Genomic DNA, 19,581 nt, shown 5'->3' on the forward strand with positions numbered 1-19,581 from the left:
GGGGGGCGAGGGGGACCCGCTCTGCACCGCCACCTGGTGACGCGTCGCGACGCCTGCGGTTACCGGGGCAACGGGACGCGCGGCCTGGGGTGGTGGAGAGGCCACGAGACGGGACCCCCAGAGACCCCCCAGAGACCCCCACAGACCCCCAACACGTGGACAGGGACCAGGAGAGACCCCCACAGACCGATAGAACTGCCAAGGTGGGATCAGGGAAACTAAGGAACCCCCCCCCATATACCCCGAAGAGGCATCCCCTTCGATCCCTCAGACAGGATCAGGTGACCCTTGTAGAGCCCGGGGTAGTCTCAGGGGACCAAGCGAGAACTCTGGGACCCCCTGGGGGCGAGAGCCGAGGGTCATGGGGGACGCGGCGGGGCCGTGGGGCCGCGTGGAGGCGCTGGGGGTGACGCGGGAGGAGGCGGCGCGACTCGGCCGCGCCATGCGGGACCCCGAGTTCCGCGACCTCCTCATGGAGCACGCCAGGGAGCTGCAGGAGCCGGCCACGCGGGCACGGTCAGTACCAACATCATCCTCCTCATCATCGTCAACATCATCATCACCGTCATCATTCACATCATCACCGTCATCGACATTATTATCATGAACATCCACATCATCGACGTGTTTATCATCGTCATCCACATCGTCACCATCATCATAGTTGACATATCCAACATCATCATCATTATCAGCCTCCAACAAGCACGCGCGGGACCGGTGTGTACTAACTCACGGTGTGTACATGTGTTGAGTACTCACTGTGTGTACTCACTCACGGTGTGTACTCACTCACGGTGTGTGCATGTGGTGTGTACTCACTCACGGTGTGTACACACTCGCGGTGTGTACTCACTTGCGGTGTGTACACGCGGTGTGTACTCACTGACGGTGTGTACTCACTCACGGTGTGTACTCACACACGGTGAGTACTCACTCGCGGTGTGTACACGTGGTGTGTACTCACTCGCGGTGAGTACTCACGGTGTGTACTCACTCGCGGTGTGTACTCACTCACGGTGTGTACTCACGGTGTGTACTCACTCACGGTGTGTACTCACTCACGGTGTGTGCATGTGGTGTGTACTCACTCACGGTGTGTACACACTCGCGGTGTGTACTCACTCGCGGTGTGTACACGCGGTGTGTACTCACTGACGGTGTGTACTCACTCACGGTGTGTACTCACTCGCGGTGTGTACTCACTCGCGGTTGTGTACACGCGGTGTGTACTCACTGACGGTGTGTACTCACTCACGGTGTGTACTCACACCACGGTGAGTACTCACTCACGGTGTGTACTCACACACGGTGAGTACTCACTCGCGGTGTGTACACGTGGTGTGTACTCACTCGCGGTGAGTACTGACGGTGTGTACTCACTCGCGGTGAGTACTCGCGGTGTGTACTCACTCACGGTGTGTACTCACGGTGTGTACTCACTCACGGTGTGTACTCACTCACGGTGAGTACTCACGGTGTGTACTCACTCACGGTGTGTACTCACTCACGGTGAGTACTCACTCACGGTGTGTACTCACGGTGAGTACTCACGGTGTGTACTCACTCACGGTGTGTACTCACTCACGGTGTGTACTCACTCACGGTGAGTACTCACTCACGGTGTGTACTCACTCACGGTGTGTACTCACTCGCGGTGTGTACTCACTCGCGGTGTGTACTCACTCACGGTGTGTACTCACTCACGGTGAGTACTCACTCACGGTGTGTACTCACTCACGGTGTGTACACGTGGTGAGTACATGTGGTGTGTACTCTCACGGTGTGTACTCTCACGGTGTGTGCATGTGGTGTGTACTCGTGGTGTGTACTCGTGGTGTGTGACATTGTGGGCTGCGTGCGTTGTCTCTGTAGCTACGAGCAGGAGATGGCCGAGCTGGAGAGGGAGAGGGGGATGGACGTCACCTTCCTGCACATCTCCCCAGGCTACGTCCTCAAGGGCTTCATACGAGGTGCCCCCCGCAACCCACCGGCCCCCCCCACACGCACCCGGGTACTCACACCGAGACGTATAAACTCACACCGAGACTCATACTCACACCGAGACCCACAGACTCACACAGAGACCCATAGACTCACACAGAGACCCATAGACTCACACAGAGACCCATAGACTCCCCGGGACCTATAGACTCACACCGAGACCCATAGACTCCCCGGGACGTATAAACTCACACCGTGACTCATAGACTCGCAGAGACCTATAGACTCACACCGAGACCCATAGACTCGCAGAGACCTATAGACTCACACCGAGACCCATAGACTCGCAGAGACCTATAGACTCACACCGAGACCAATTGACTCACAGAAAGACCCATGCTTACAGAGAGACCCATACACCGAGACCCATAAACTCACTGAGACCCATAGACTCACATCGGGACCGATTGACTGACACCGAGACACATAGACTCACACAGAGATCCATATATAATCCACAGAGAGACCCAAGACTCAAAGATTCACAGAGATTCCAATACTGTACAGTACTCACATAGCAACCCATAGTTACACACGTAATATATCTGCTTGCATAGAGACACATACTCGGATAGAGACCCATAGCCTCACAGACTCACATAGTGACTCCATGACTACCGCTATTAACTAAGTTAAATAAATGTGGTCTTGAGATGCGGTTGTTTTTGGGTCAGGCCCCGTGTTGGTACGAGCTTCGTGGCAACATCCTTGTGTCGTTCACCCTCCACCGCCCGACGACGTCGTTACGGTCACACAAATATTATGATTATGTACACGCGTGATCAATGTATCGATCAGATTCTGACCAGCACAGCTCCTCTTCCTCACCGGCGGTGGAGGTGACTGGAAACTCCTCACGGGGAACTCAACATCAGCAAAGTGCGAGCGACGTGCGGCTGAAATCTTCGCTCAAACCGGGAGCTCACTCGTAGTTCGTGATTGTGCTGTGCTCTTGCTGTCTTTCACAGGAGATGGTGCAGCAGCATCAGGAGGGAGCCACGGTGGCGAGAGAGGTGGCACTGGCACTGCCACCGGCACCGCCGCCACCACCACCAAGGCCTTCATCAACGTGTGCTGGGTGGACACTGGGCTGGAGCCGCCCTCCGCGGAGCACTCGCCGGCCCGGCCCGGCGGCGTCATGTGGCGGCTGCCGCACGCGGTGCTGCCGCCGGCGCGGCGCGACGTGGACGGGCGCGGCGCGCCGTGCGCCGTGCACGACGTGGCCTTCCACCGCGACGCCGCCGCCCTCGCCACGGGCCCCGACCCGCGGCTGCGCGCGCTGCTGGACGACACCGCGGCCACCGCCGTGGAGGACGCGCTCGGGGTGCGGTTCGTGAGCCGGCACGACCGCGGCGGCGGTGGCGGCGGTGTCGCCGGCGGCGCCGCAGCGAGGACCGGCGTGGTGCGGCGCATCAAGGCGACGTACAAGGGAACGCCGCCGCTGCGCTCCCCGGTGCTGCGTAAACCAAGGGCCGGAGCTGGAGAGGGGGCAGCGGCGGCGGCGGAGACGGACGGCGGCTTTCCCTTCCCGCCAGGACTCGAGGTGCCGCCGCCGTGTTCTTATTTTGCTTCGTCGTGGAGGTCGCGGGTCTGCGCTTCCTGCTGCTGTTCTGCGGGCCTGTCCTAGGTCGTCGTCTGTGTGCGCACTCCAGTCCTCCCGCTCTCCTCCATCTTCTCCTGTTCCTCCTTCTCCTCCTCCCCCCACTTCTCCTCCTCCACCCACTCCCTCCACTCCTCCCTCCCTCCCTCCTCGTGTCTTCTTTCTGAACCAAGTGTAGCAATGAGATTCGCGATGTTTCGCTTGAAACTGCGTCAAACATCATCAGGACAAGAGCCGGAGAGTCAGAATAACGACCCAGGATCCACGTCTTTTGACCTGAAGCTGCTTGGCGCAGTTTCATCGAAACGCCGCGTATCTATTTTGCTAAATTTGGCCGTAGGAAGAATTGTTCTCGGACTCACCGCTCAGTGAGCTGTAACTGGCCAAGTCGTTAAACGTCAACATATAATTTGCTTGGCCGTGTCGGGCGGTGGAGGGTTCCACGACACAAATATGACCCAGGTCCGTGGTTGATGCCCTGCGGAGGATGTGGGCGGAGGCGTAGAATGCATCCGTTGAATTTGCTTCTCAAAGTAATCGTATTACTTTCCAAGCCGTGTTAGCGGGTGACGTAGGGGCGCCGATGGTGAGCGACCCTCGGCGAGTGAGGAGCAGCTCACGATGGAAGCAACGAGCGTCGTGACGGTTCATTCATCTCTCTGCCGGCTCGGTTAACGTCATCAAAACCCAAGCGTTGTCATCAAGTCTCGTGTCTTTGGTGGCAAGAGACCCTGAGAGTTGGGGTCACACTCCCCCCCCCGCCCCTGCTGACCTCTCTCTCTACCGCCCTCTCTCCTACAGATGCCGTACCCGTACTCAGGCGCCACCACCACCACCAACACCACCACCACCAGCGTCCTCAGCACCGGCACAACCGCAACCAAGATTCACGGCAACCGCAACAGGTATGGGTAGTGACGCATCGGGGCACATCGGTGGCGTGTTCGCAGCTCGTTGCAGAAGTTCACGGTTCGAATCTCGGAAATAAGTGGCAAGTGGAGTAGTCGGAGCTGGACTTCCTGCTGCTGTCGCCTTGAAACGATGGGGACGGCGTCGGAGGGGCGCGGAGACAGCGAACGCAACGGAGAGTTTTGTTTTCCACCCAGGAGACGCGACGGAGGTGGAGGTGGTGGAGCGGGAGGCGGAGTCCCGGACTCGAGTTCGTGTGCCAGCGAGTCCCCTGCCGTTACGCAGGGGCAGCCCGCCGCAAAGGATTGTGGGAAAGCTGCAGGGGGGCTGCAGTACACCGTGACGCGCAGAACGTACTCCGACATGCAGGTGCGTGCGTAAGGGGTGTGGGTCCGTGTGTGTGTGGGGGTGTATATGGCGTCTACGTGTGTGCCTGCCTGTGTGTGTGCGTGTGTGTTGGAGCCGTGGTACAGTTGTTAGCGTCCTGTACTACGAACCCGGCGACGCGAGTTCAATTCCAGTTCACGGCCTACGTGGGCGACCGATATCTCAACTGATCCCGGGTCTCCATAAAGGTCGACTCGGACGTAAACGGGTGCCTGCTGCCGAGTATTGAACATCAGCACTGGGGAGACAAAGGCGGCCGGGCGTGGTGCGAGCCACGCACCCCCTCGCGGCTGCTCCACGCCCGCCTTCGTAGCTGTTGCTCGCTCACAGTACCTTGCCCCAACAGTCCGCGTGGGCTACGCGGGTGACCTTTGCACGTGGTGCGCCTGGCGCGTGTGCAGGACTTTGCGGTGGATGCCGCCCCACGGAGCGCAGCTGCCGCGCACGAGCTGGTGGTGCGCATCGACCTGGCCGGGGCGTGCGCACGCTGCCTGGCGCAGCCCGGCGCCGCCATGCGTCTCGAGGTCGGCCACACGGCCATGGAGCTCACGCTGTCGCATGCCAAGCACCCTGAGCAGCAAGAGCATGAGCCGTGCGCACACCTGATCGTGCCGCTGCCGCTGCCGGTTGTGGCCGGCGGGGGGCACGCCAAGCTCAACCGCGACGCCAACACCCTGACCGTCACCGTGGAGACGCTCGCCAGGAAAAACGCCCTGACGGCCGGGCGGCGCGAGCGTAGTGGCGCACCGCTCGTGCGAGAGGTGGGGCAGGTGGACGCACAGGGCAGTCAAGCAGACAGACAACAACCGGACACTCAAGCAGACGAACAACAACCGGACACTCAATCGGACGGGCAACAACCGGACACTCAATCAGACAGACAACAACCGGACACTCAAGCAGACGAACAACAACCAGACACTCAGGCAGATGGGCAACAACCGGACACTCAAGCAGACAGACAACAACCAGACACTCAAGCAGATAAACAACAACCGGACACTCAATCAAACGGACAACACTCGGACACTCAAGCAGACGGACAACAACCGGCCACTCAAGCAGATAAACAACAACCGGACACTCAAGCAGATGAACAACAACCGGACACTCAAGCAGACAGACAACAACCAGACACTCAAGCAGGTGGACAACAACCAGACACTCAAGCAGACGGACAACAACCAGACACTCAGGCAGATAGACAACAACCGGACACTCAATCAAACGGACAACACTCGGACACTCAAGCAGACAGGCAACAACCGGACAGTCAAGCAGACAGACAACAACCAGACACTCAAGCAGACAGACAACAACCGGACACTCAAGCAGATAAACAACAACCGGACACTCAAGCAGATAGACAACAACCGGACACTCAAGCAGACAATCAACAACTGGACACTCAAGCAGACAGACAACAACCGGACACTCAAGCAGACAGGCAACAACCAGACACTCAAGCAGACAGACAACAACCGGACACTCAAGCAGACAGGCAACAACCAGACAGTCACCCAGACGGACAACAATCTGACACTCAAGCAGACGGACAACAATCTGACACTCAAGCAGACGGACAACAACCAGACACTCAGGCAGATAGACAACAACCGGACACTCAATCAAACGGACAACACTCGGACACTCAAGCAGACAGGCAACAACCGGACAGTCAAGCAGACAGACAACAACCAGACACTCAAGCAGACAGACAACAACCGGACACTCAAGCAGATAAACAACAACCGGACACTCAAGCAGATAGACAACAACCGGACACTCAAGCAGACAATCAACAACTGGACACTCAAGCAGACAGACAACAACCGGACACTCAAGCAGACAGGCAACAACCAGACACTCAAGCAGACAGACAACAACCGGACACTCAAGCAGACAGGCAACAACCAGACAGTCACCCAGACGGACAACAATCTGACACTCAAGCAGACGGACAACAATCTGACACTCAAGCAGACGGACAACAATCTGACACTCAAGCAAACGGACAACAATCCGACACTCAAGCAGACGGACAACAACCGGACAGTCACCCAGACGGACAACAATCTGACACTCAAGCAGACGGACAACAACGGGACAGTCACCCAGATGGACAACAACCGGACAGTCACCCAGACGGACAACAATCCGACACTCAAGCAAAACAACGAGATACTCAACCAGAGCAACTGGCCACTGCACCGGATGAACAACAATTGGACACTCAACCACGTGAGCAATCAGAGAAACAAACAGACACTCAACCAGAACATGGCAAGCCAGATGAGCAACCACCAGACACTCAACCAGATGAACAACAACCAGACACAAAGTCAGAACACCCAGACACTCAAGAAGAACTAGACACTCAACCAGATGAGCAACAACCAGACACAAAGTCAGAACACCCAGACACTCAAGAAGAACTAGACACTCAACCAAAAAAACAAATGGACACTCAACCAGATGGACAACCAGGCACTCAACCAAAACAACTCCCCACTCAACCAGATGGACAACCGCAGACTCCACCCGATGAGCGAGGGGGTGACGACGGTGGTGCCCATGGGTTCGAGATACTGAGCAGCGACCCCAGCGACCATGTGACTCGCTGTCCAATCCAATTCCAGAACGACCTGCTGTTTGAGCTGGACTGAGAGGGCCAGCACTCCCCTGCGTGGAGTTTGTGTGTTGTCCCCCTGTCCTGCATGGGCTTCTTCCGGGATAACAACCCCCCCCCCACACAAGTGGAACTAGTATTCATATTCTTAGGTTTTTTTCCGGTAAAGTCACGTAGGTAAAAAATTGTAATTAATAAAAGTAAAATAAAAATGAAATTAAAATCACGACGTTTCGGAGGCAACACAAGCTTCCGTCTTCAGGTGGAACCGTCACAGCACGATAGCTGTATCAAGTGAGAGAAATTTCAAGAAACAGTATTTGTATATATACTGGTTGAGGGTGGGAGGAGCCAAGGTAGGCGCTGAATATTATTTTTTTGAGGTTCGGTGCGACTGAAGCACGCTGTTAGGAATGAGCCTTTGTTGTGTAAACTAGGTGCGGATGAACTAGCATTGGTGAAATAGAATCACAACCCAATGTTGGAATATCAGCTGCACATCACTCAATTGGGATCACACAGCAGCAGCCGCTGCATCGTGCCCACCCCCTCCCCCAGGTCTTGAGACTCAGTGGGGCTTTTTAAATCCTTTATATTAAGTTCACTTGCTTGCTTGCTTGCGCGCTTACGACCGTGCAAATCTTTCGGTCGTTTTTTAACCCACTTACCGTGATCCAATCGAGCTGACATTTTGCACACAGACTCGTTGTGCGTGACAATTTATTATCGTGAAAATTTTTCCAAAATTTTACACTTTTTAGGAAAAAATAAATTATATTTAATTACCAATTGCTTAGTGGTGGCAGGCAATCATCTGACCCATAGGTGGCAGCCATCTCAAGCCAGAGGACGAGAGGACTCTAGCCGCCACGCATATAAAGGATTTATAGTGAAAAACTTTGTTTTTACGGGTTAATTTTTCTATTTACTATTTTCATCCTACCAGGTGAGGCCCACAAATGATCGCTCTACAAAGCAGCTTATATCATTGCGTGGGGATTTCTAGCAGCCAAAGACTTGTACAGCAGTGTTACGCAAACTTGATTTAGCCCGTGGACCACTCAGCCTAATGCAAACATTTCCACGGGTCACCCAGCTCCCCACCCCTGGTGACAAAACGCATTCACTCGTCTCTAAATACTCGTACAGGGGCTCCTCATTCAGACGCTGTCTTTCCGACAGACCTGTTCCTCACCTGAGGACGGCTGCTTGCGTTGTGGCCAAAACGTCGTGAGAATTATTAAATTTTTATTATTTTATTATTTCCCTTCTACGTGACTTTACCGAAAGAACCAAGAAGAACGGATTCCTCTACTTACGAACGAGTTGGGTTCCAGAGGTCTGTTCGTAAGTCGATTTGTTTGTAAGTTCAACAACATTACTCTTGTCGATTCCAAAAATCTGAAACGGCATGTACACTAAACACGGGGAATAGCTGTAAAAGTTGAATAACCTGTAGATCATCATTGGACCTCCTTTGCCAGTACCAAAATATAATAGGGGGTTTCCCCTTTTTTCTGGCAACAAAGCTGAAACCTTTTTACAAGGATTCATGTATGCATTAACCACAATACTTTGCAGGCAAATTGAAACAAAAAACACACATTGATAATATATGCATTGTCCTTGAAATTGATTGGTCCACACCAAGGGATGGCTTTCTTACGAGCCTCGACCCAATTGGGTCTGCAAGTATTGTGGTTAATGCAGTAACACGAATCCTCGTAAAAAGGTTTCAGTTTTGTTGCCAGAAAAAGGAGAAAACCCTATTATTATAATCTGTAGATGTAGATGCTACTGGTTTTTCATGTTCTGCAGATGTAGATGCCATCACAGCTATCTATTGCGCGGTGGTTGAACTTGCGACTTTCGGTCGGAACAGGCGACTGGACATACGCACAGGTTTGTTCGTTTCTCTGAAAGTTCTTAAGTCGAATGTTCCGAAGTAGAGGAGTCCCTGTGATACAAAATGATTCATATTACCGGAACATTAAAAAAAAATGTCAACGCAGCGAAAAGTTTTTTTTTTTTTAAGGGGTGGCATTTAGATCTTAGGGTTAGGGTAGTTTGATCAGGACAATTTACCTAACTTAATTTTATAAATTAAATATCACAAGTAAAATCTAAATTAACGTCTTAAACTAAGGGTGTAAAAACGTAGTCGTTACTCGAGGATCAACCTTCGTTTGCATCAGAGTTCCACGAACTACCTGGAGGACTGTCACGGACCACCGGGGGGGTCATGGGGACCGCACCCTGAGAACCACTAATCGAGACGCAGGTTCCTCACTGATGCACAAACTAGCATCATAATAAACTAATAGAAGTGTCTCTCAATGTCGCGCACTCAAGATCCCTCGCCCAGCTGCCCACATCTCCTCACTCCTGCATACACTGGCCCACACCGGCCCCCATCACCACCACGATAATTTTTCTCATGACCAAATCTCCCGCAATGTGTCCAATCGCAACAGAACAGAGAAGCTAAGCAGGTTTGAGCCTGGTTACCGATTGGGTCACCACAACCACTACACCACCACCACTCATCACGACCGCCGCCACCACCAATTATCAGAAACACCATCGCACCACCAACATCACCACCACCACGTGACGTGGTTTATTTATTGACAGCTCCAGCACCGGGAAGGTTTGTCAGTAGTTTCCAGGGTTTCCCACGTGGGTCTCCTCGATAACTCGCAACTGCAGCAGCTGCCTCTGCACTTTAATCATCGCATATCATATCGCTAAATCACAACGTAACCAATCGCAGCAGCAGCAAGGTGTCACAAGCGGACGGAGGCACAACCGGGAGGGAGCGAGTGAGTGACTGGCACGAGCGATTATTCATCCATTAAAGTTGCTTCTCGCACTCAACGATGCATGTCCCAACCTTGCGAGCATGTGTATGTATGCGTGTTACATGTGTGTCTAAAGTGTTTGCAAGGTGGCACAGTAGGGAGCACAGTTGATGCATCTACCAGTCATCTCAGCACAACCCGTGGCACTTGGGTCTGTCCTATGACTTACCAGCAGCGAGCCTTTCACACTTCACGTGACGGCCTCGAGGTACACCTAGCCTGGCACAAGCGCCATGGTAAATTCACCGCCAATTAACGGTGAACATTTGCTGCCGTGTGCACAATTGTGTGTTGCACATACTCCCTTGCCCCCCGACCGGCGCCATCACCCCCCCCGCGCGACCACCGCGGCCACAGCAGCCGCCCCCACCGCCAGCGCCACCCCGGCCCACGCCAGCCGGTCGACGCGGCGCGCCAGCCGCTCCTCCGTGTCCCACAGGGCGCCCAGCACCGCCACCTCGCGCTCAATCTCCTCCTCCTCCTCGGCGGTTCCCTCCCGCAGAGCGCCGGTCCCTTCCGGCCAAGCGCCGCCGTCCGCCGGTTCCGGGCCGCGCTCCGTCCCCGCCGGTTCCGCCGCCGTTTGGTCGCTCTCGCCGCTCTCGCCGCTCCCCTCGACTTGCGCCGTGGGCCCCGCGTGGCCGGCGGCGGCGGAGCCGCGGGCGAGCCGGCGCAGCTCGCGCACCCCACCCGCCAGCTCGGAGAGCCGCCGGTCCGAGCGCTCCGCCGCCTCCCGCAGCGGCGCCAGCCACGCGGGCATCCCGCCGGCCACACCGTTGTCGCCGCCGTCGTCGCTGCCAACGCCGCCGCCAACGCTCGGCGCCGGCTCCGCGGATCCGGGTGTCGGTGCCAGCAGCTGCGGCTGCTGCTGGGTCCTGGTGGTGCTGGCGGCTGGGAAAAGACGGGAGATGCTAGACGTGGCGCCAGTGCAGGGAGAAGGGGCGGCTCACGCTAGTGTGAGACGCGTGAGAGATAGACGCATGAGACAGGGAGAAAGACAAAGATCCCCTGTGTAGCCTTAACAGACTGTTTAGGCAAGTGCTGTGAGTAGCACCGATGAAGGTTGAGGTGACACAAGAGGAGGTGGTGTGGCCAGAACCACGCCCATTTGCCTGTTTCCCCACTATACACCGCACCAGGGGATGGCCCTAGACTATTTCACTGACACGCGCATACGGTAGAGAGCGACACACGAGGGAGAGCGACACGTGCACACCACGGGGGAGAGTGGCGCGTGTGTGGGGCGCACCAAGCAGCAGCGTGCGGAGCTGCGTCACGGCGCCTGCGAGCTGCGCCTGCTGCTGCGCGTGCGCCGCCGCCTGCTCCCGGAGCGCATCCTGCAACGACTCGGGGCCGCCCCGTGCCTCCCCCACGAGCTGGCGCAGCTCGGCCAGGCGGACCTACGGGGGGGGGGGGGGGGGCGGTTAGAGCGCTGCGCTACGAATCCGGCGACCCGAGTTCGACTCCCGCTCACGGCCAACACCAGTCCTAATTATCTAAACCGGACCTCCCCCAGGTTGACTGAGCCTCAAATGAGTACCCGGTGTGATGTGTAAACATCGCCATGAGGGAGACAAAGGTGGCTGGGCGTAGTGTAGGCCACCCGCTGCCTCGTCCGTTCAGGCTATATGGGGGATCTTTGTCTTTGGTGTGGAGAGTGGGCGAGAGCACCCTTACCATTGCGGCGGCGACGAAGATGATGGAGCCGCGTGTGGGGTGCATGGGACTCGCACACAGGGCGCACGAAGGGGATCACGACGACGACGACATCACGATGGTAATGACGATGGTAATGACGATGGTAATGACGATGGTAATGACGAAGGCCGTACGGGAGAAGTGATGGGATTCCCACAGGACACGTAGGATTCATGTGGGACATGGGGACAACAATGACGATGACCATGATGGGGGGACACAAGTTGACACAGCAAAGCAAACCCCCACATGTCCCCCGTGCCCCGAACACCCCCCCCCCCCCCCCGCCGCTTGCCCGGTTGATGTACGTGGAGCCCGCGACGCCGACCAGGGCCCCCACGATGGAGCCGATGAGCGACCAGTTCTTGGTGCGCTCGGTGCGAGCGCGCTCCTTCTCGTGGCTCTCGCGCACGCCCGCCGAGAACGCCGAGAACGCGTCGCGCTCCGCGTGGGCGCAGCGCACGTGGTTGGCGCGCACCACGCGCTCCTCCTGCGGAGAAAACACGGGGGGGGGGCATGGTGAGACAACTGGAGACGGGGAGACACAGGGAGACACCGGGAGACACAGGGAGACACAGGGAGACACAGGGAGACACGCAGTGCATGAAGCCCGCTCGCATCGTGCACTCCTCCTGTGGAGACACAAGGAGGATATGAGAAGCAGCAAATGGCACGCAGTCATACGCGACAAGCACACACGGAACGCACGGGACCATGGTTTAAGAGACATACAGGACACAAGCTGATGATCAAGTAGACACCGCACATGTCCCACATGTGTCTCCGTCTCCCCCATTCCCCATCTCCCCTTGACCCCCTGTCCCCCTGTCCCTTGATCCCCTGTCCCGTGTCCCCCTGTCCCTTGACCCCCTGTCCCCCGTCCCCATCCACCCCTGTCCCGTGTCCCCGTGTCTCCGTCTCCCCCATTCCCCATCTCTCCCTGCCCCGTGTCACCCTGTCCCTTGACCCCCTGTCCCCGTCCTCCCCTGTCCCGTGTCCCCGTCTCCCCCATTCCACATCTCCCCCTGCCCCATGTCCTCCTGTCCCTTGACCCCCTGTCCCCCTGTCCCTTGACCCCCGTCCCTGTCCACCCCTGTCCCGTGTCCCCGTGTCTCACCTGCAGGAGGCGGTGCTCCTCAGTAGCGAGCTCCAGGTACCTGGCGTCGTCTCTCTCCACTCGCTCCAGCCGGTCCCTGGCCTGGCGCAGCTGAACCTGGAGCGCGTCCACCTGGGCCTGGGCCTGGCGCACGGCCCCGCGTGCCGCTAGGAACACCCCCTCCGCCTGGGGGATGGCCACAGCCACGACATCACGACATAGGATCACTGAGCTTGGGCAAATTGTCTCGTTTCCCCATGGCTCCGTTGGGAAACCACCACCTCCAGAACTGCTACCACCACCACCTCCAGAACTGCCACCACCAACCACCACAACCAGAACTGCTCCCACCACCACCACCAACCACAACCAGAACTGCCACCACCAACCACCACAACCAGAACTGCTCCCACCACCACCACAACTGCTACCACCACTACCACCACAATTGCTACTACCACCACCGGAACTGCTCCCACCACCACCACCACCTCCAGAACTGCCACCACCAACCACCACAACCAGAACTGCTCCCACCACCACCACAACTGCTACCACCGCCACGACCACCACCACCACTAAAACTGCGACCACCACCACCACCAGCACCACCACTATCACCAAAATTGCTACCACCGCCACCAGAACTTCTATCACCATCACCGCCACTGCTGCCACCACCACAATACCACCACCTCCTGTGCAGCAGCAATGACCTGCGACTGTTGGTTCCACGACACAATACCACGACAGTGCTTCAGCACCCATGGTCCTCTAGAACTCCAGCACACGTGGTCCCACAGTACTCTGGCACTCCAGTATCCTGTGGTACCATGGTCCTCTAGAACTCCAGCACACGTGGTCCCACAGTACTCTGACACTCCAGTACCCGTGGTACCATGGTCCTCTAGAACTCCAGCACACGTGGTCCCACAGTACTCTGGCACTCCAGTATCCTTGGTACCATGGTCCTCTAGAACTCCAGCACACGTGGTCCCAAAGTATTCTGGAACTGCAGCATCCGTGGTACCATGGTCCTCTAGAACTCCAGCACACGTGGTCCCACAGTACTCTGGCACTGCAGTATCCGTGGTACCATTTCTCTAGTACTCCAGCACACGTGGTCCCACAGTACTCTGACACTCCAGTATCCTGTGGAACCATGGTCCTCTAGAACTCCAGCACACGTGGTCCCACATCACTCTGACACTCCAGTACCCGTGGTACCATAGTCCTCTAGAACTCCAGCACACGTGGTCCCACAGTACTCTGACACTCCAGTATCCTGTGGTACCATGGTCCTCTAGTACTCCAGCACACGTGGTCCCACATCACTCTGACACTCCAGTATCCTGTGGTACCATAGTCTTCTAGAACTCCAGCACACGTGGTCCCACAGCACTCTGACACTCCAGTATCCTGTGGTACCATGGTCCTCTAGAACTCCAGCACACGTGGTCCCACAGCACTCTTGACACTGCAGTATCCTGTGGTACCATGGTCCTCTAGTACTCCAGCACACGTGGTCCCACAGCACTCTGACACTCCAGTATCCTGTGGTACCATGGTCCTCTAGAACTCCAGCACACGTGGTCCCACAGCACTCTTGACACTGCAGTATCCTGTGGTACCATGGTCCTCTAGAACTCCAGCACACGTGGTTCCACAGTACTGACTCCAGTATCCGTGGTACCATGGTCCTCTAGAACTCCAGCACACGTGGTCCCACAGTACTCTGACACTGCAGTATCCTGTGGTACCATGGCCCTCTAGTACTCCAGCACACGTGGTCCCACATCACTCTGACACTCCAGTATCCTGTGGTACCATAGTCTTCTAGAACTCCAGCACACGTGGTCCCACAGCACTCTGACACTCCAGTATCCTGTGGTACCATGGTCCTCTAGAACTCCAGCACACGTGGTCCCACAGCACTCTTGACACTGCAGTATCCTGTGGAACCATGGTCCTCTAGAACTCCAGCACACGTGGTCCCACATCACTCTGACACTCCAGTATCCTGCGGAACCATGGTCCTCTAGTACTCCAGCACACGTGGTCCCACAGTACTCTGACACTCCAGTATCCTGTGGTACCATGGTCCTCTAGAACTCCAGCACACGTGGTCCCACAGTACTCTGGCACTCCAGTACCCGTGGTCCCATGGTCCTCTAGAACTCCAGCACACGTGGTCCCACATCACTCTGACACTCCAGTACCCGTGGTACCATAGTCCTCTAGAACTCCAGCACACGTGGTCCCACAGTACTCTGACACTCCAGTATCCTGTGGTACCATGGTCCTCTAGTACTCCAGCACACGTGGTCCCACATCACTCTGACACTCCAGTATCCTGTGGTACCATAGTCTTCTAGAACTCCAGCACACGTGGTCCCACAGCACTCTGACACTCCAGTATCCTGTGGTACCATGGTCCTCTAGAACTCCAGCACACGTGGTCCCACAGCACTCTTGACACTGCAGTATCCTGTGGTACCATGGTCCTCTAGTACTCCAGCACACGTGGTCCCACAGCACTCTGACACTCCAGTATCCTGTGGTACCATGGTCCTCTAGAACTCCAGCACACGTGGTCCCACAGCACTCTTGACACTGCAGTATCCTGTGGTACCATGGTCCTCTAGAACTCCAGCACACGTGGTTCCACAGTACTGACTCCAGCATCCGTGGTACCATGGTCCTCTAGAACTCCAGCACACGTGGTCCCACAGTACTCTGACACTGCAGTATCCTGTGGTACCATGGCCCTCTAGTACTCCAGCACACGTGGTCCCACATCACTCTGACACTCCAGTATCCTGTGGTACCATAGTCTTCTAGAACTCCAGCACACGTGGTCCCACAGCACTCTGACACTCCAGTATCCTGTGGTACCATGGTCCTCTAGAACTCCAGCACACGTGGTCCCACAGCACTCTTGACACTGCAGTATCCTGTGGAACCATGGTCCTCTAGAACTCCAGCACACGTGGTCCCACATCACTCTGACACTCCAGTATCCTGCGGAACCATGGTCCTCTAGTACTCCAGCACACGTGGTCCCACAGTACTCTGACACTCCAGTATCCTGTGGTACCATGGTCCTCTAGAACTCCAGCACACGTGGTCCCACAGTACTCTGGCACTCCAGTACCCGTGGTCCCATGGTCCTCTAGAACTCCAGCACACGTGGTCCCACAGTATTCTGACACTCCAGTACCCGTGGTCCCATGGTCCTCTAGAACTCCAGCACACGTGGTCCCACATCACTCTGGCACTCCAGGACCCGTGGTACCGTAGCTCTAGTACTCCAGCACACGTGGTCCCACAGTACTCTGACACTCCAGTATCCGTGGTCCCATGGTCCTCTAGTACACAAGCCCCCGTGGTCCCCACCCTTGTTGACTCCTCCAGGGGTCGTGGGTACCTGCGTCACTTTGCTCTGCGCGTCTCGTAGTTCCGTGAGGCCCACCACCTCCTCGTAGCGGCTCCACCACTGGCGCCCGGCGCGGGCGGCGCGCTGCGTGGCCACGCGGAGCCCCGCGCTCAAAGTGGCCACCAGGTCGGACACGAGATCCGGGCCCCCGGGAACAGCTGGCCCCCCAGGAACAGCTGGTCCCCCGGGAACAGCCGGCCCCCCGGGAACAGCCGGCCCCCCGGGAACAGCCGGTCCCCCGGGAACAGCTGGTCCCCCGGGAACAGCTGGCCCCCCAGGAACAGCTGGCCCCCCAGGAACAGCTGGTCCCCCGGGAACAGCTGACCCCCCGGGAGCAGCTGGTCCCCCAGGAACAGCCGGTCCCCCGGGAACAGCCGGGCCACGGGGAACAGCGGAACTGGAACCCGTGCGGAGACGCCTCAGGCCCGGGTGCCACGGACCCGGCGTGACTCGGCCCCGGCATGAGAACATGGCGTGCACTGCCCGGTAGCCCCGAGTCGCGAGGAGGGCGAGTTCGAGGCGAGGTTCAAGGGCAGCTGCGGTCCCCTGAGCGCCCTGGGCGCCACCCGCAGACGCCGGTCGACTTCGTCTCAAGGCCTTGAGTTTGACCGCTGAAAATCTCCCCGCTCCTCACCCCCAGAGTCTCAGGTTTGACTCCCTTCCCTGGGGGTTCCTGAGTCGAATGATGCCTTGAGTCGACCCCCGAGTCCCAGGGGGCTGAGTCACAGACCCCCACGGGTCCCGGGGTTCGATCGCCGGAGACGACGACGACTCGGCTCCTCCAGTCCAAGGGGGTTTGAGTCCCACCGGCAAACTTCGAATGCCTCGGTCCGTACCCCCCGTGACCCCCCGGAGCCCCTTGATCTCGCCGCCTGGGTCCGTACCCCCCGTGACCCCCCGGGTCCCCTTGATCTCGCCGCCTGGGTCCGTACCCCCGTGACCCCCCGGAGCCCCTTGATCTCGCCGCCTGGGTCCGTACCCCCGTGACCCCCCGGAGCCCCTTGATCTCGCCGCCTGGGTCCGTACCCCCGTGACCCCCCGGAGCCCCTTGATCTCGCCGCCTGGGCCCCCCACGTAGCTGGGTTCAATCTCGACCCCAGGCCCCCCTTGACAACTCGGAGGCCGGTTAGGAAGTGATGTCATCCCGCGGGGTGAAGGGGGCGTGTCCAGCGGTGACGTATCCCGGAAGTGCATCCTGTAAACAGCTGATTCAAATTAGCGCGCACGTGTGCGGCTCTGCGGCAGCGGCGGGGTGACCTCCCGCGTGACTCTGACCTCTACGGCCACCCCGATCTGACCCTAAGTGACCCACAACCCCCCGTCTCTCTCCCTCCTACCGGCCCACCCCCCCCGTCTTCACCATCCACAGCATTCGCGGCAGCTGCGGCCTAGCGCTGCCTCGAGCCGTGCCGGCGTTTGCCAGGGTTCGCCGCCGGCGCGCGAGAACGCGGCCGAGAGCTCCGGGCGGCGCGGTGATGCGGGGTCCCCGGGTCCCCACCGCGCCGCCTCTGCCGCCGCCGCCGCGGGGCCGGGGAGGCGGCGCGGGTGGTGGTCCCCCGGCGGCGCCGTCGTTGTCGGCGCGGCCGCTGCTGCTGCTGGCGGCGTGGGGCCACGAGGCGCTGGTGCTGGGGTTGGTTCGGGCGCGGCGCTCGCTGCTGCGCGCCGCGCTCGCCGGCTCCGTGCTGCTGCTACTGCTCTGGGTGTCGCTCTTCCTCTACGGCTCCTTCTACTACTCGTACATGCCGGCCGTGAGCTTCGAGGCGCCCGCGCACTACCACTTCAGGTAGCGGGGCCCTGGCCGCCTGGGCTCGTGAAGGAGAGGTCCGAATGGAGGGAGACGCATGCGAGGGGGGGGGGAGACGTGGAGACGCACGGGTGGAAGGGGACTGAGGGGGAGACACGAGGGGACCGAGACGGGATTAGAGTTTAGAGCAGACGCGCCCCAAGGGGAGTGGAGACGCAGGCGGAATGTGCTGTACGCGAGAGAGGCAAGAGGGACGTGGAGACAACGCGGCCATGTGCGGGACGTGAGCGGGGGAGACGCAGGGGACACGGAGACCTGAGGGGGCTTGCAGGGAACACGAGGGGGGAGACGCGGCGAGGAGACACCGGGGGACACGGCCAAGGCGCAGGAGAAACGAGGGAGTCGTGGGGGGCGGAGCACACAGGGGTAACAAGGGGGACACGGGACCGAGGAGACACTACCGGTGGTGGTGGTGGGGAGGGTGCAGATGCATTGTGTGTGTGTGTTGACCTGTCCCGCGACCTGCCAGCAGCGAGCCTCCCACGTAACGCGACGGCAACCTCGCAGTGCACCTAGCCAGGCACGAGCTGCTGTCGCTGTTGTTGTTGTTGTGTCACCCCCCTGTGTGTTGTTGTTGTGTCACCCCCCTGTGTGTTGCCCCAGGTCCGACTGCCCCCGTCTCGGGGAGGAGCTGTGCTCATTCCCCGTGGCTAACGTCTCGCTCACCACCACCACGGGCGTGACCAGGTCACTCGCACACAGAGACAAAGACCCCCCGTGTAGCCTGCACAGACTGTCGGGGCAAGTGCTGTTAGCGAGCACTAATAGAGGCCGACACGACACCTACGAGGGGGTGGTGTGGTGAGAAACACGCCCGGCCGCCTTTGTCTCCCCAATTCTGAGGAGGACCGGGACCAGTTGATGATGACGATTTTCGGGACCCCGTATCACACATCTCTGAAGTTGGTGGTGATGTTGATGATGATGTTGACTATGATGTAGATGCTGATGATGTTGATGCTGTAGATGCTGATGATGTTGATGGTGGTGGTGATAATGATGTAGATGGTAATGATGTTGATGGTGATGATGATGTAGGCGATGATGTTCGGGACCCCCTACCACATCTCCCTGGAGTTGTTGGTGATGATGTTGACTATGATGTCGATGGTAATGATGTTTACGGTAATGGTGATGGTTGTGGTGATGATGATGTAGGC

At 57.9% G+C, this 19,581-nt stretch overlaps 3 protein-coding genes across 3 annotated transcripts in view; 1 reads left to right on the forward strand and 2 right to left on the reverse strand.

Moving 5' to 3' along the window:
- The window catches only part of LOC133342033 (uncharacterized), a 153,138-nt gene that overhangs the window by 46,909 nt on the left and 86,648 nt on the right, over positions 1-19,581 (reverse strand). The gene's annotated exons all lie outside the window — the stretch shown is intronic.
- LOC133342028 (serine-aspartate repeat-containing protein F-like) lies at positions 178-10,143 on the forward strand. Its single transcript, XM_061550905.1, has 6 exons — positions 178-516; positions 1,876-1,973; positions 2,973-3,547; positions 4,406-4,509; positions 4,711-4,882; positions 5,302-10,143. Exons 1-6 carry the CDS (start codon positions 362-364, stop codon positions 7,564-7,566), a joined length of 3,369 nt encoding a protein of 1,122 aa, XP_061406889.1. The 5' UTR covers positions 178-361; the 3' UTR covers positions 7,567-10,143.
- Positions 10,122-17,830, reverse strand: LOC133342270 (mitochondrial potassium channel-like). Its single transcript, XM_061551325.1, has 5 exons — positions 16,609-17,830; positions 13,203-13,367; positions 12,381-12,575; positions 11,637-11,787; positions 10,122-11,278 (listed from the first exon to the last, which is right to left on the reverse strand). Exons 1-5 carry the CDS (start codon positions 17,086-17,088, stop codon positions 10,716-10,718), a joined length of 1,554 nt encoding a protein of 517 aa, XP_061407309.1. The 5' UTR covers positions 17,089-17,830; the 3' UTR covers positions 10,122-10,715.

This window comes from Lethenteron reissneri, chromosome 2 (genome assembly GCF_015708825.2).
Source record: "Lethenteron reissneri isolate LAM-NWPU_2019-01 chromosome 2, ASM1570882v1, whole genome shotgun sequence".
Lineage (NCBI taxonomy): Eukaryota > Metazoa > Chordata > Hyperoartia > Petromyzontiformes > Petromyzontidae > Lethenteron > Lethenteron reissneri.

Excerpts from the sequence above, each read along its gene's own strand:
- LOC133342028 (XM_061550905.1), top strand. The coding sequence starts at position 362 with ATGGGGGACGCGGCGGGGCCGTGGGGCCGCGTGGAGGCGCTGGGGGTG. Across the intron at positions 517-1,875 it reads GAGCCGGCCACGCGGGCACG|CTACGAGCAGGAGATGGCCG; the intron begins GTCAGTACCAAC and ends TTGTCTCTGTAG. Across the intron at positions 3,548-4,405 it reads CCTTCCCGCCAGGACTCGAG|ATGCCGTACCCGTACTCAGG; the intron begins GTGCCGCCGCCG and ends TCTCTCCTACAG.
- LOC133342270 (XM_061551325.1), bottom strand. The coding sequence starts at position 17,088 with ATGTTCTCATGCCGGGGCCGAGTCACGCCGGGTCCGTGGCACCCGGGC. Across the intron at positions 11,788-12,380 it reads GCTCCACGTACATCAACCGG|GTCCGCCTGGCCGAGCTGCG; the intron begins GCAAGCGGCGGG and ends CCCCCCCCGTAG. Across the intron at positions 11,279-11,636 it reads GCTCCGCACGCTGCTGCTTG|CCGCCAGCACCACCAGGACC; the intron begins GTGCGCCCCACA and ends GTCTTTTCCCAG.